Consider the following 17,631-nt stretch of genomic DNA (forward strand, 5'->3'; position numbering starts at 1 on the left):
TTCTGTTTTGATGGAAGTGGCTGGAAAAAGGATAAAACATTTACTTTTGTTTTCAGTATAGTGATCATTGTGAGATGAGCTGTGTATGTTATTTTTGTATACTCATGTTTGATTCAGCTTGCTGAAAACCATTAGCACCAGAGAAACTGCTGTTACAGGTACGCCGGACATTCATGCTACTGCTTGAAGTGCTGGCCATGAGTGTGCTGGTTCTGATGGACAGGCTAATGTATGAGATCCTGTCTCTCATCAGCAGGCATGCACTTATCCACTACACACAGACAGGTATATTAATCTATACACTCTTCATTTTGCTTCTCTTTCAGTTTTACTCCTAACCTCCCTGTGTATTTTTAAATGCAAACATTTTTCTAGACACCATCTTTATTTACAAAGCATGACAGTTTATATGTGATGTATTATGGCAGAGAAGGGAGCCTGTGAGCACTGGAGGTACTGCCACAGGTTACCACTAATGTCATAATACAAAACACACATCATATTTATTTTATTTATTTATTTCATTCATGTTCTGTAGATCCATTAGCGATAAATCGCTTGGATGTAGAACGTGTCATTTACATAGATTTGAGACATTTGTTTATAATAATAGGTTTCACAATGAATAATATATTACACAGAAAAAATGTTTACAAGAATTGTTTTTTGTAAATTAGTTACAAATTACATTGAACAGACTTACAATAGATCAAAATCAATTCACATATTCTCATATATAAATTCGTCCAGTGAGTAAATGGTTTTACTTAGAAGATACTGTTTAAGTTGATCTTTAAAAGTATGTGGATCAGTAACTGACATTTTTATTGCCTGAGGAAGAGCATTAAATATTTTTATGCAAGAGTAGTGTACTCCTTTTTGCACCATACTTAGATTCTTTTGCTCAAGATGTAGATCATTTTTTACCCTAGTATCATAGCTATGATACATGCTGTTCATTTCAAAAAGGGAATGGTTTTTACACAAGAAACACATGAGGGAGAAAATGTACTGAAATACTGTTGTGAGTATTCTCAGTTCTTGGAAGAGTTTCCTGCAGGATTGTCTGTAATTGATACCACACAGAATCCTAATGACTCTTTTCTGGGCTATGAGGATTTTGTCTGCCTTTGTCTGGTTTCCCCAGAATATAATTCCATAGGCCATCAGGGCATGAAAATAACCAAAATAGGCAGCTTTCAAAGTATTTAAGTCACTGGAGGAAGCACTCGCATGAATAGCGTAAATTGCTGAGCTTAGTTTTTTATATAGGTAAGGAATGTGTAAGGACCAGTTTAGATTGCTATTAACAAGTAGACCCAGGAACTTTGTTGACCCCACTCTTGCTAAATTCCCATCATTGTATTTAACATTAATCTCCCCTTCAATATTTTGGCTTGTATGGAATTGAATCAAGTGAGATTTTTCAAAATTTTGTGCTAATCCATTAGAGGTAAACCAGTTAAAGGTTTCCTGAAAAATTTCATTTACAGTGATTTCAAGATTAGTATTTGTTGAATTGTCTACCAGAATTGTCGTGTCATTGGCAAACAAAGTAAATTTTATCTTAGCCCTTGTACACATTGGAAGGCCTTTTATGAAAATAAGGAAAAGTAGAGGACCCAGAATAGAGCCCTGTGGGACTCCACAGTTTATTGTGCCCCAAGAAGAGAACACTGGTTCCCCATTAGCGTCGTTTACCATGACTTTCTGTTTCCGGTCCTTTAAATAGGAGGCAAGCCACATCCCTGCTTCTCCAGTTGTTGTTGTTGTTGTGGTCTTCAGTCCTGAGAGTGGTTTGATGCAGCTCTCCATGCTACTCTATCCTGTTCAAGCTTCTTCATCTCCCAGTACCTACTGCAACCTACATCCTTCTGAATCTGCTTAGTGTATTCATCTCTTGGTCTCCCTCTACGATTTTTACCCTCCATGCTGCCCTCCAATGCTAAATTTGTGAGCCCTTGATGCCTCAAAACATGTCCTACCAACCGATCCCTTCTTCTAGTCAAACTGTGCCACAAACTTCTCTTCTCCCCAATCCTAATCAATACCTCCTCATTAGTTACGTGATCTACCCACCTAATCTTCAGCATTCTTCTGTAGCACCACATTTCGAAAGCTTCTATTCTCTTCTTGTCCAAACTAGTTATCGTCCATGTTTCACTTCCATACATGGCTACACTCCATACAAATACTTTCAGAAACGACTTCCTGACACTTAAATCTATATTCGATGTTAACAAATTTCTCTTCTTCAGAAACGATTTCTTTGCCATTGCCAGTCTACATTTTATATCCTCTCTACTTCGACCATCATCAGTTATTTTACTCCCTAAATAGCAAAACTCCTTTACTACTTTAAGTGTCTCATTTCCTAATCTAATTCCCTCAGCATCACTCGATTTAATTTAACTACATTCCATTATCCTCGTTTTGCTTTTGTTGATGTTCATCTTATATACTCCTTTCAAGACACTGTCCATTCCGTTCAACTGCTGTTCCAAGTCCTTTGCTGTCTCTGACAGAATTACAATGTCATCGGCGAACCTCAAAGTTTTTACTTCTTCTCCATGAATTTGAATACCTACTCCGAATTTTTCTTTTGTTTCCTTTACTGCTTGCCCAATATACAGATTGAATAACATCGGGGAGAGGCTACAACCATGTCTCACTCCTTTCCCAACCACTGCTTCCCTTTCATGCCCCTCGACTCTTATAACTGCCATCTGATTTCTGTACAAATTGTAAATAGCCTTTCGCTCCCTGTATTTTATACCTGCCACCTTCAGAATTTGAAAGAGAGTATTCCAGTTAACATTGTCAAAAGCTTTCTCTAAGTCTACAAATGCTAGAAACGTAGGTTTGCCTTTTCTTAATCTTTCTTCTAAGATAAGTCGTAAGGTTAGTATGGCCTCACGTGTTCCAACATTTCTACGGAATCCAAACTGATCTTCCCCGAGGTCCATTTCTACCAGTTTTTCCATTCGTCTGTAAAGAATTCGCGTTAGTATTTTGCAGCTGTGACTTATTAAACTGATAGTTCGGGATTTTCACATCTGTCAACACCTGCTTTCTTTGGGATTGGAATTATTATATTCTTCATGAAGTCTGAGGGTATTTCACCTGTCTCATACATCTTGCTCACCAGATGGTAGAGTTTTGTCATGACTGGCTCTCCCAAGGCCGTCAGTAGTTCTAATGGAACGTTGTCTACACCCGGGGCCTTGTTTCGACTCAGGTCTTTCAGTGCTCTGTCAAACTCTTCACGCAGTATCTTATCTCCCATTTCGTCTTCATCTACATCCTCTTCCATTTCCATAATATTGTCCTCAAGTACATCACCCTTGTATAAACCCCCTATATACTCCTTCCACCTTTCTGCCTTCCCTTTTTTGCTTAGAACTGGGTTGCCATCTGAGCTCTTGATATTCGTACAAGTGGTTCTCTTCTCTCCAAAGGTCTCTTTAATTTTCCTGTAGGCAGTATCTATCTTACCCCTAGTGAGACAAGGCTCTACATCCTTACATTTGTCCTCTAGCCATCCCTGCTTAGCCATTTTGCACTTCCTGTCGATCTCATTTTTGAGACGTTTGTATTCCTTTTTGCCTGCTTCATTTACTGCATTTTTATATTTTCTCCTTTCATCAACTAAATTCAATATTTCTTCTGTTACCCAAGGATTTCTATTAGCCCTCGCCTTTTTACCTACTTGATCATCTGCTGCCTTCACTACTTCATCTCTCAGAGCTACCCATTCTTCTTCTACTGTATTTCTTTCTCCCATTCCTGTCAATTGTTCCCTTATGCTCTCCCTGAAACTCTCCACAACCTCTGGTTCTTTCAGTTAATCCAGGTCCCATCTCCTTAAATTCCCACCTTTTTGCAGTTTCTTCAGTTTCAATCTGCAGTTCATAACCAATAGATTGTGGTCAGAATCCACATCTGCCCCTGGAAATGTCTTACAATTTAAAACGTGGTTCCTAAATCTCTGTCTTACCATTATATAATATATCTGATACCTACTAGTATCTCCAGGATTCTTCCAGGTATACAACCTTCTTTTATGATTCTTGAACCAAGTGTTAGCTATGATTAAGTTATGCTCTGTGCAAAATTCTACAAGATGGCTTCCTCTTTCTTTTCTTCCCCCCAATCCATATTCACCTACTATGTTTCCTTCTCTCCCTTTTCCTACTGACGAATTCCAGTCACCCATGACTATTAAATTTTCGTCTCCCTTCACTACCTGAATAATTTCTTTTATCTCGTCATACATTTCATCTATTTCTTCATCATCTGCAGAGCTAGTTGGCATATAAACTTGTACTACTGTAGTAGGCATGGGCTTTGTGTCTATCTTGGCCACAATAATGCGTTCACTATGCTGTTTGTAGTATGTATTGGTTAATAAAAAAAATAAATGGCGAAGAGAGACCGTGAAAAAGGGAAAGAATGAAAGAAATGCAGATCGGACTTTGTATTACGGAAAAGCTATCGGACTTCGTTATTCGGAAAAGCTATTGTTGGGATGGTCCTTGTGGCGTTTTTGAGCAAAAGTTAAACCAATTTTCACTACAAAAGTTATTGAAAAGAAACAGAGAATAACAGAATGTAACTGACAGGGGGAAGTGGCGTAGACGAGAGATCATCCTTTACCAGATTAACTTATCTTCTTTCGGGCGGCGTCCACGTCTTCAAAAATCTCCTTCATTTCAGCGTGAAAAAATCTGCTCCGAAATCTTGTAATAGGCCAGGGATCACTAATTTATACCAATTAAAATCATCTTGATACTGTATGCAATTTAATTCACTTTGCTACTTCCATCCACCGAATTTCTTAATAACTTCCACAATGTCTACACATTACAATCAGATCTAGATTAGCCATTAAGTTTTTACGTCAGCATCCGATCACGCCTGCCTTAAGCTACCGCTATCCAGAGACAATTGAAACGGAATAAAAAAAAAACAAAAAAGAGTTAACAATTTTAGTATTTTCTCTCTGCCGTCGAGCGCTCATTCCGCTGCGACGGGATATTTTTATCTGAGGGAACGAGTGTAGCGCGGCGAAATTCAAAGTCCCGCTACATCGCCCCCTTGACTGTCACGCTAAAACATTTAGCGTGGCAGGCTAGCAAACAATAGAATAGATATACCTAAATGTCTATTATACATATTTCCCCAGGAAACGCCACATGCATACTTAGAAGATTATCTTTGTCAATACTTGGTTTCTAAATCTATATACTACATATACTTGTTACAGTTTTGATCCTTTTTAGACAATTAATATATATATATATATATATATATGTTTACATAGTGTGTGTTTGAGCAAGCTGCTCACCAGCGCAGTTAATGTTGTGCGCTTCCAGCAATCGTTGGCTTCCAGCGTTGGTTTCCCAATGCATCTCTGCCAGCACGTAGTCTTTGCGCATGCGCAATAGCATCACTGAATTTCGCGTGCGGCAGTTTCAAAATCGCTGTGTTATGACAGTCTTGCGCAGTATTCACTTTCACATAGTGTTCATTACAAATTGTTATTCCAGCATAAATGGCGTGTTAAGTTCAGTGACACCATAAGATTGAGCGTGTTCGTGATCTGAAGCAACGTCCATGTCTTCTGTTACGACACAACACTCCAGGTCCTTGTGCGTTTTCATGACTATTGTTCCCGGGGCATATCGCCTACGACAGGTGCTGAGTTTATTGTCTCCAAGCATCTGAAGGCCGGCCAGGAACAGCGGCGTCGATGTTCGCAAAGGTAGGTGTTTCACCACATTGTTTACACTTGCCAACAAACGTTCATTTGCAGTGTGGAAATCCTCATTATCGTCGAAGTAAATTGCAGTTTATATCGATTTACAAACAGTTATTTGGTTTATGCACCATAAGTTTCACAAACAACACAAAATTCGTCGTTTATAACGTTCACTGTTTAACACAGTTTGCAACACTTTTTGCCACATTTACATTTTAACAAAGTTCACGGTGTCCCAGCATGTTTACATAGTTAATTATGAAAGCTTACATTTCGTGGTCACGTTTCAAAATATGTTGACAATATGCAAAGTTTTAACACGTATATAAATACATATAAATTTACAAGAATATACACGTGAAATATTTACACTAAAAAAAATTATACTAAGTCCCATTGGCTTTCTTTTATTGGGGTTTATGGTCATTTTGATTTTCTTTATTAAGGTTTTGACATGCCAAGGGATATAAGACTTAATGTTTAAAGCACGGGCTTTCCTTCATTTATTATTTCTCTTTTTTTTTTATTCCATATCTTGGCTAGTGGTTGACCAGGCTTGTAATGCCATACTCAATTTTCTTCATGTCTTTTTATTCATACCTGAAAGTTTACTGTCACACAATATATTCTTACATTCCATAAACAAACAATACCCAGCTGCAGGAGGTGGTAGGATAATGGAGAAAGATAGAATGGAAGAAACTATTCACTACCTAACAACTACCTAATCCTACAGCTAATACATTAAAAAAAGAACATAATACATTATAACGTTTGCATCACCTTCAAGGGGTGTGTGAAAGGAGGTGCTTACAATTTACCAAATCATGGGTAAATGTAAGTGTCCTTACGTCACGTCTGTGTAGTGTAACATCATGACAGATTCTCTGTTTGTGTTCTGACTGTTCATATGACTTAGTGTATTATACCTTAACAAATCCTTGCATGAGTGAATCACATATCTGCTCAGTACATCCTCAATATCTCCACTTCTTGTGGATACCGTCTATACAAATGGAAAATGTATCTCAGAGATTCTCTCTCTCATAATGTGTATTATATGATAACATATCAGATTTCCTCTCAAGAGTTCAATCATGAACTTTCTTCTACTTTAATGAAGGTTAAACATTATGTATGTTGTGTGTATATACATCATTTCTATCTATAAATCATAAATAAAGAACATATTACTATAATTGACAGTAAAATGTCTCTTTCTCACTGTCTGTTGCTCGACGTCGGTTGCACGGGTGGTCACTGCTCCTTTGCACTTACCTTGCGTAGCCTGAAAAGTCAAATGTTGTCTTCAACATAGATGTAATTTTGTCATCTGTTCGCTTAAGTGGAGGTGTTGTACGAGTCGCAAAACAGCCTTAATAACTCTCCTATCTTTTGCTTCCTCAGGGTTTTCTGTCATATGTAATTATAATAAAGGCTAATATGGCACTAAATTTCACTTTCGTATTTTTTTTTTTAATCCAATGTATTCACACGAGGGCTGTGTAAAAATTATATTTCAACTTAAGTTTCTTAAAATATCATTCTCCTGTTTGAACACAAACTATAAATGTCTTCTTCCACACAGTGGCTTAACAAAAGGTTACCAAGTTACACTTCTGCCATAAATTAAAGCGAATGTGTTTCCAAGTTACATTCTTATTACACTTCTTTCAACAGCTGTAATCACCATTATGTTCACTCTGCTTTTCTTACATTCGTTCATTTTCAAGGGCACTGTAAATAGATTCACTTTTAACCTCTTGTACTCACGTGTTCTAACTCATCACAAATGTTTTCTTTCAAACTGAAATTCTTGTATAATCTTAAAGATGTTGACTGTTTATTCACTTCTCTATGTAGCACAATATTACCAAAACATTCTCACTCATTCCTTACATATTCATCATAATATATATATCCTTATACATTAAACATATTCCTCATCAAACATTAATATATCACATACATGGGGCCATTTGGCACTTCCATTCTCATAAAACTCCAATAATATTTTCCTCAAATAATCTGTCTCCATCAACTACTTCACAGTAACTTATCTTCTTATATTAACTTAAATATTAACTCATTCATACTGATCATTCATTCTTACATCCTCATTCATTCTGCTACATACCTATGTCATTACTGATGTCAATAGCTATTATTTCCTCTCATTATAGTGCCTTGAAATAACTAACTAGTTGTTGATTCACCTTATAATTTACAATTAACAACCAATGTAACCTGCGTAGACCTCATTCCTATATGAATATCTTTTCTCATTCAGTAAGTGTACTCACCTGGGTTTACTTTCTCTTCATAATTATGTGTGCAAGTGTAACTGCAGTATATAATTTCCATAAATGAATGTTTGTGTTCTTAGGCTGTATAACTTAATGTTCGTGTATTCAATACAAATATTTATGATCTCGTTTTCACAGCAACTTGCTCATGTTCAACTTTATATTATGTTGTTTTAGTGCACAAAGGGTTTCAAATGTCTGTGGGGATGCAGCCCCCTCGGTTTGTGAGATAACGGGTATTCTAGGGAGTAACAACCTGGGTGAGGTATGCTTGCTATTCTGAAAGGACCTGAATATAATAGCTGCCATTTTCTGTTCAGTTGTTTTAACTTTGTAGACTTGGGATGTGAACGCAAAAGAATAAGGTCATCAACCTGATAGGTTTGTTAATTCCTGTTCTGCTGTCATTTTGTCGCCGTACCTGAGGAAACAAACCGTCTCAGCCGTTGCGCTCTTACAACACCTCACGATCGAAGCACGAGCGCTTAGCTCGGTCGTCGACTGTTTTCCGTCGTGTGCTGTTTGGCCTGGTTCATTGACCAGCTCCACTATGTTTACATTCCGGCCGGTTGGCGCCCACGCGTCAGCTGATGGCGCGCCGCAATTGTTATTGCTACTTCGTGGCGGGGAGTGCATAACTGGACTGGGGAACGGGGGCGGATTCCGTGGAGGGTTATGATTTGTCATGCGTGAATTTTGTGTGTTCCACATATTCTGTCGGTGATTGTTGGGATTGGTATTGTTTTGGTGGTAATTATGTCTGTTATATGTCATGTTCCTGTCAAAGTAGCCCGGGTTGTACCGGTTATTCTCACGTCTCCTATTGTTGTTGTTGTTGTACTGTCTGTAATTTTCATTTTGCTTGTAGTTACCATTTTGATATGGGTGATAATTATTGTTATTATTCCACGAATTTCTGCGGTTGTTCCTACCATCATACACGTTTCCATTTGAGTATGTTTCGCGCGCAGGCACCGTATTGTGTCGCGGCGCGGACGGATGGTTCCACCAACCACCGTCACTACGGTTCCTTTGGGGTGGGTGCTGGTTTTGGTTACTAATATGAATAAAATTTGAATGGCGTGAATCGCCTCTGTAAACTACGTCCATTTGATCTAAGAAGTTTAAGAAAGTCTTAACGTCATTCTCCGGTACTCCTATTAATCTGTCTCGGTATGGAAAGGGTAAGAGGCTCCTTAAAGTGTCAATTATCGCTGACAAGTTGGCTGGTTTGGACCAGTACAGTGTCTTGTCTAAGTACCTCTCAAAGTATTGTCTTAATGTCTCTTTTTTAGGGTCATAGGTCTCGGGGTTGCACACTTCTCTCCTTAGACTCTGTTGATCATTCTCGGACCAGAATTCGTCCAAGAAGCCTTGTTCGAACTGTTCAAACGTAAGGCACCGCCGTTTCATAGCGGCACCCCACTTAGCTGCTCGTCCTCTCATGAGATTGGTGACGTATCTGATTTTATCGACTTCTGACCAACTACGTGGAAAACCACCGTCAAATGATCTAATAAACACAATAGGGTGGACTTTGTGCTTGTCCTCACTGGAAAATGTCTGGAAATACCCATGTCTTACAAACGTGTCATCGGCCATGCCGGTTGGCATAACTGTATTGATGTGATTTAGGTCACTTGCTACTCTAGGTGTGGTAACGTAATATTGCTCGTTCGGTGGAAAAGAAAGCGGCACATTGTAATTTTGATTTGAAATAGGTGATTCCACAATAGGTGGTGTTCTGTCTGTGTCATTAGCCATGGTTTTAGCTGTTTTGTCGTTTCCTGACGATGCGTTTGCACCTATCGCCAAACACGGCACAACATTGTCTCGTAATTTTGTCACTTCGTCTTGTATGTGTTTTGTCTCGTCTTTAACATGTGTCTTTGTTTTTGAAAGTATGTCCTGTGTAATTGTTTCAAGTTTTTTGTCCAGGTAGTCGTCACACAATTTACATTCATGTACAATTCTTTCGGCCATGTTGGTGTCGTTGTTTAGTGACGCGAGGTCCGCTCGATCTTCTAGTTTTTCTATCTTTTCTTTGAGGTGGGTTTGTTCAAGAACTACCATTGTAAGTTGTTGGGTAATATTTCCCACTTCTTCAGTCAGCTTTTCTTGGGTGGAGCTAGCTGAAGTGTGGGCCTGAGCTAACTCTTCCACACGGGTGTTCACTTCCTGCTGCACATTAACTATTTGAGTTAACTGATTCTCACATCGGGTGATATTGTTTTTTGTTTCATGTGTGAATGTAACCAAAGTTTCTTCCTGTTTAGTGACTCGGTTGGACAAAGTTTCAAATCTCTGGCTGAGCTTTTGAGTGGTGTTATTTAATTCTGTCATCTGTTTTGTCGTTCGTTCAAAATTTTCGGTCATAGTACGGTTTAATATGTCAAATTTTTCGTCGCTTTTATCTAGCCTTTGTTTAAAGTCCTGACCAAGTGCGTCCAGTTTTGCGTCAATTTTCTGACTAACGTCTCGTTTCATGTCTGCAAATAACTCTAATAGTCGGTCCAGTTTGTCAGTTTCCTGTGTCCGATTTGTGTCACATTGCTGAATTTGTCTCATATTCGGTTCTGACATTGATGTTAACAATGGCACTGACGGTCTAGTCTCGCGTGCATTCCACATTTCGTCATTTAAAGTCGCCATCTGTGTATTATCACAAATGTTGCGAGTTTGAGGCAAAATCATTGCATTGATCTGTGAACTGGTCCATGGAGGGAAACGCGGACTTTCTTGTTGGTTGAAAGATGAATCTACTTCACTTAACTCATCTGCCGAAACTATCTCTACCTTACCGCGTTCCATTGTAATAGAATGTATAATCGTAAGTCAAAAAGGGAATAATATAAGTCTGATTAATAAAAATTTGACTCAAATTTAGGTTGAAATATTTTCTCGTCAATGTAAATGATTGCTCTATTGCAAACAATGATTGAGAAAGCTGCAGCAGGGCGGACAAAATTTTTCGTAACAAATGACTGTTTGGCTGTCAAATTCATGATCTTCATATGCTACAACAATACTATAATTACCACAAACTACAATAGAGATAGATAATTTTGGAAAAATCTAGAAGAAAACTACAGGATGTGTGGAAAGGGAAAAATGGATTCTGCAGTTGGCTATTGAATGCTGGAATGAAACATAATTGTGTGACTCACCATTAAATTTTCTGTCCTGCAGCGGCTGGTCAAACACTTCTGCGTAAATCGTATTCGTCAAAATATGGATTTTCTTAATACATCTCCATCGGATAATCACCAAAAGTCCTCAAAATAACAGTTTTGCATCAACATATGCCATGCAAAGAAAAACAGATTGAATTAGTTACAAAAATTCTTTACAATATTGTTGTATAATCATTTGCTTAGGTACAAGAAAGTTGGTGTTTTAGTTACCCTTTAAAGTTCAGGATTTTTTTATATTCTCTGTTGGGAAAAAATACAAATTAAAGTTTCAAATTTGCTCAAAAACGACACATCCGAAAATTGTGTCCTGTCACGGTCGCCAGTTGTATTGGTTAATAAAAAAAATAAATGGCGAAGAGAGACCGTGAAAAAGGGAAAGAATGAAAGAAATGCAGATCGGACTTTGTATTACGGAAAAGCTATCGGACTTCGTTATTCGGAAAAAGTATTGTTGGGGTGGTCCTTGTGGCGTTTTTCAGCAAAAGTTAAACCAATTTTCACTACAAAAGTTATTGAAAAGAAACAGAGAATAACAGAATGTAACTGACAGGGGGAAGTGGTGTAGACGAGAGATCATCCTTTACCAGATTAACCTATCTTCTTTCGGGCGGCGTCCACGTCTTCAAAAATCTCCTTCATTTCAGCGTGAAAAAATCTGCTCCGAAATCTTGTAATAGTCCAGGGATCACTAATTTATACCAATTAAAATCATCTTGATACTGTATGCAATTTAATTCACTTTGCTACTTCCATCCACCGAATTTCTTAATAACTTCCACAATGTCTACACATTACAATCAGATCAAGATTAGCCATTAAGTTTTTACGTCAGCATCCGATCACGCCTGCCTTAAGCTACCGCTATCAAGAGACAATTGAAACGGAATAAAAAAACAAAAAAGAGTTAACAATTTTAGTATTTTCTCTCTGCCGTCGAGCGCTCACCGGGATATTTTTATCTGAGGGAACGAGTGTAGCGCAGCGAAATTCAAAGTCCCGCTACAAGTAGCTAACCCGCACTCCTATTTTTTTATTCATTATTAAACCTACTCCTGCATTACCCCTATTTGATTTTGTATTTATAACCCTGTAATCACCTGACCAAAAGTCTTGTTCCTCCTGCCACCGAACTTCACTAATTCCCACTATATCTAACTTTAACCTATCCATTTCCCTTTTTAAATTTTCTAACCTACCTGCCCGATTAAGGGATCTGACATTCCACGCTCCGATCCGTAGAACGCCAGTTTTCTTTCTCCTGATAACGACGTCCTCTTGAGTAGTCCCCGCCCGGAGATCCGAATGGGGGACTATTTCACCTCCGGAATATTTTACCCAAGAGGACGCCATCATCATTTAAACATACAGTAAAGCTGCATGTCCTCGGGAAAAATTACGGCTGTAGTTTCCCCTTGCTTTCAGCCGTTCGCAGTACCAGCACAGCAAGGCCGTTTTGGTTAATGTTACAAGGCCAGATCAGTCAATCATCCAGACTGTTGCCCCTGCAACTACTGAAAAGGCTGCTGCCCCTCTTCAGGAATCACATGTTTGTCTGGCCTCTCAACAGATACCCCTCCGTTGTGGTTGCACCTACGGTACGGCCATCTGTATCGCTGAGGCACGCAAGCCTCCCCACCAATGGCAAGGTCCATGGTTCATGGTTCATGGTTCCAGTTAACCCATAAAATTCTGCCTTTCTCAGAAAAATCTCATGGTTCACGCAATCGAACGCCTTAGAAAGGTCACAAAAAATTCCAGTTGGAGACATTTTATTATTGATTGATTCAGGAACTGCATTGGTGAAAGAATATATTGCATCTTCTGTTGAGATGTTTTTTTCTGGAAACCGAATTGACTTTTATTGAGAATATTGTATTCACTAAGATATTCAAGAATCCTTCTGTGTACAAGTTTCTCGAGAATCTTGGAGAAACAAATTAAGAGTGAAATAGAACGATAATTGGTTACTTCGTTTCTGTCACCCTTCTTGTTTAATCGTTTTACCACTGCATATTTAAGTCTATCAGGGGCAATTCCTAGTCTCAGTGATTCATTAAAGATGTGGCGCAGGACTTCACAAATGAAAATGTGTGTGTGTTTCAACACTTTGATGGAAATACCGTCAATACCAGTTGAGTTTTTGTTTTTCATGGTCTTTATTATCTTCTTAATTTCCTCAACAGTGACAGGAGGCTTGCTAATCAGGGGTGCTGCACTAAGTCCACTTCTTTGTAAAAGATTCAGAGCCTCATTTATAGAACCATTACACCCTATTTTATCCGCTGCAGTCAAAAAATGCTTGTTGAAAATTTTTGAAACATTTTCACCTTTATCAATGATATTCCCATTATGTCTAACTTCAATATTTTCTGCGTTGTTTGAGTAACTACCAGTTTCTCTTTTAATAATACCCCAGATGGTTTTTATTTTGTTGCCAGAATTATCTATTTCTGATTTGATGAACCTACTTTTTGCCTTTATCAGAACTTCATTTAAGATCTTGCAGTACCTTTTATAATGAGCTCTTATTTCAGGATCATTAGTATTTCTGAGAGAAACTTAAAGCAGTCTTTTAGTCCTACATTATGTTTTTTTTTCCTTTTGTGGGCCACTGTTTGCTGGTATGGCTCTGGTACTTGTTCTTTGCAGTTCTTAGAGGGAAGACAGCTTCAAAGTGGCACATAAATTCATTTATAAATAGGTTAAATTTGTCATTGACTTCCAGTGCTCTATAAATTGGACTCCAGTCAATGAGTTGAAGATAACTGTTGAAGATCATGAGATTTTCATTATTAATTACCCTAAATGACCTTTTACAGACTTTTTCCTTCTTGTGTGGGCATATATCATTGATAGTTAGCAATTGGCCATCATGGTCAGAAAGACCATTTAGGACTTGTTTTACTGTTGCATTGGTGTTTCTATTCTCATCAATGAAAATATCATCTATAAGACTTGAACAGTAGTTCGTAACCATTGTGGGGAAGTCTACCATGGGTGTGAGGTTGTATGTGTTCATTATATGTAGCAGGTCAGCTCTACTACTATCATAATCTAGAAAGTTAATGTTAAAGTCTCCTAAGACTACAGTATTTTTATTTTTTGAATATATATGGGATAGAAGAGGTTTGAGTAGCTTAAAGAACATACATTGCTTCCCTGATGGGGCCCTATACACTGTTACTACAATGACTGACAGGGTCTTGGTGCTAATTTCTATACCACAAGCTTCAAAATGCTGATCAAAACAGTATTTTGTGAGATCTAGAGATCTATACATTATTTTCTTTTTTACATGTATAATTACACCACCCTTCTGCACACTGTTTCTACAAAAGTGAGAGGCAATATGATAGTCATCTAGATTCATCATATTGATACCCTCCTATACATGGTGTTCGGTAAAACAAAGGATATCGGTATTATCAATAGTATTACTGTCACTAATATTCCTTGTCAACAGTTCTAGTTTACTTCTTAGCCCCCTTATATTTTGATGGAAAATACACAGTTTGTCACATTTAGTATTGACTTTTTGAGAAAGTGAGTTGCTAGGTTTCAAGATGGGTGAGTTTTTGCACGCGCTCGTTAGATAATTGATCTATTATATTAATATAAATATTAATGCAAATATATCCACTTGATAAATGAGGTTTAAATCTTTGAAATGCATTGTGGAAATAAATGAAATGGTGACTGGTAGCACTAAAGTGGTTGTTTCATTCAAAAATTATATTTTTAAAATATGTATTGGGTTAGTGCTTATATATATATATATATTTTATGTTCTAATGTCCATTGAGCAGCAAAGTTAGCAGAGCCAAATGTAATATTATGCATAACACAGAGCATAACTTTGTTAATATTAACTTCCTTCCAGAAACCAGAGCATTTTTGTATAGATTAAGTGAGTAGTCCACAAACAACTAAAACCAAAGACTGTCTTTACCTTTTGCTCACAGACCACAGTAATATGCGATGGGTTCAAATCATATATAATGAGAATTACAAACAACAGTAGAATACACACAATCAGCTCAAACTGTCTGCAGTTTTCTGTAGAAGTTTACATCTGTATGAAGATGATCACATGCAGGATTCATTATGAATACGAAAGTAGGGCAGAGAGTGAGCTCCTGTGAACAGTTCAGCAATAGGATTGTTCTCATCAGATGAGACAGAAAGTATGTGCAGGTGTTGAATAGGTAATTCAGTACATAAAGGGAGATGAAAATCTAATAATCATGGGGGACTGGAATGCAGTTGTAAGGGAGGGAATAGAAAAAAGATTTACAGGAGGATGTAGGCTTGGCAGTAGGAATGAGAGAGGAGAAAGACTAACTGAGTTCTGCAATAAATTTCATGTTGCACTAGTGAATACTCTGTTCAAGAATGGCAAGAGAAGGAGGTATACTTAGAAAAGATCCAGAGACATGGGAAGATTCCGGGTGGGTTACATCATGGTCAGGCAGATATTCTGAAATAAGATACTGGATTGTAAGTTGCCTCCAGTTTTTTAGACTCAGATCATAAGTCAGTAATGATGTAGAATAGACTGAAGTATAAGAGAATTGTCCAGAAGAATCAATGTGGAAGGAAGTGGAACACTGAAATAGTGAAGAATTATGAGATGTGTTTGAAGTTTGCTAATGATGTGGATACTTTGAGAAGGAGTACAACAGTAATCAGTTCAGCTGAACAAAGTGGTCATCTCTAAAAAGGGAATCACAGATGTTGGACAGGCATATACACGAGAAATACATTGTGTTACTTTAGTTCCTTCTTTTAATAGGAATGTAGGGATTAGATAGGGAGATTTGACCATATGTGAGGTTTGACCAACCCTTGTGTTATTACCTTTGGAACAGAGAAATGTGGAGCTATCTTGTGATAAATATTGAGATTACTTTTTAAAAGAAACATGGGCAAAGAGAAGTTATTGTGTGAAATATCACAGCTAATGTTTTTTTTTTTTTTTTTTTTTTTTTTTTTTTTTTTTTTTTTTTTTTTTTTTTTTTTTTTTTAACAAACACAGTATTGCTCATTTCTCTTGGAAGTCTGTAGGTAAGTCAAACTAATATTAATCAGGATCAGATTGAATGCAATTTATTTATTGGTTATTTCTCTTTAAATTTATATAATAACTTCCTAAATATTTCAAAATATTTTATTGTTTATCTGCAGTTTTCTTAAGAGGTTATGTCAGGGAGGTCTGACCCAGAATTTTAAGAGATGTTTGAGCGTTCAGTTAGTTTTGCCTTACTGTAGTTACAATGATATACTGTCTCATTTCTTCAGGATAGCCTTTGTTTGGAAACCTGGTAAAAATATGAGGCAGAAGGTGTCTTGTGAGAGAATTAAAAAGAGAAAAGTATCAGAAAGGCTGCAAAAAATTTCAATTTGGACAAAAAAAATATTGAAAAGATATGTTGGAAAGTAAGATGTGGCAAGGAAGCTACCTTTAAAGCAAACCATGTATCTAATGGAATAGGCCTTTTTTCAATGGACCATGACTCTGATCTGGTGAATTATTTAATTTAGACCAGTAAATTAAATTATCATTTAGCAACAGTTCAAGATCGAAAATTTGTTTATGAATATCCTGCTGCCCCTCACCAATACAATCACAATTTCAGCCTTCCAAACAACTGGAAAGATAATTAAGCAGCAGGTTATGATTGGTTCTGGGGTTTCATGCTACAGACTAAGAAATTGTCGCTGTGAACTCCACAAACTACAATCTTAGGAAGGGCAATCATTTTTAACATAACAGTGCAGAATTTACTTGATAATTTGAGCAAAGTTTTCGACAAATATGCCTTTGGTCCTGAATGCTTTTGTAATGTAGATGAGACCAGAGTGATCACATTTCATCAACCAGCGAAGCCAATTGCGAGTAAGGGAGAGAAACAAGTTTCATAGGTCACATCAGCAGAAAGATGAACCCAACTGAAATTTTTGCCCTGCAGCGGAGTGTGTGCTGATATGAAACTTTCCTGGCCATTTAAAACTGCATGCCAGACTGAGACTTGAACTCGGGACCTTTGCCTTCACGGGCAAGTGTTCTACCAACTGAGCTACTCAAGCATGACTCACGACCTGCCATCATGGCTTTAATTCTGCCAGTACCTCATCTCCTACCTTACAAACTTCACAGAAGCTCTCCTGCAAACTTTGCAGAACTAGCACTCCTGGAAGAAAGTATATGTTGTAGACAAGGCGTAGCCACAGCCTGGGGGAAGTTTCCAGAATGAAATTTTTGCTTTGCAGCAGAATGTGCACTGATATGAAACTTTCCTGCCAGATTAAAACTATGCGCCAGACCAAGACTCGAATTCAGGACCTTTCCCTTTCGCAGGTAAGTGTTCTA

At 37.6% G+C, this 17,631-nt stretch overlaps 1 protein-coding gene across 1 annotated transcript in view; it reads left to right on the forward strand.

The window, feature by feature from the left end:
- The window catches only part of LOC124751648 (protein sneaky), a 265,977-nt gene that overhangs the window by 87,364 nt on the left and 160,982 nt on the right, over positions 1-17,631 (forward strand). Inside the window, exon 5 of the mRNA XM_047248990.1 lies at positions 159-285. Within this exon, the coding sequence (XP_047104946.1) occupies positions 159-285 (127 nt within the window). The remainder of the gene's footprint in view (positions 1-158; positions 286-17,631) is intronic.

Source organism: Schistocerca piceifrons, chromosome 1, assembly GCF_021461385.2.
Source record: "Schistocerca piceifrons isolate TAMUIC-IGC-003096 chromosome 1, iqSchPice1.1, whole genome shotgun sequence".
Lineage (NCBI taxonomy): Eukaryota > Metazoa > Arthropoda > Insecta > Orthoptera > Acrididae > Schistocerca > Schistocerca piceifrons.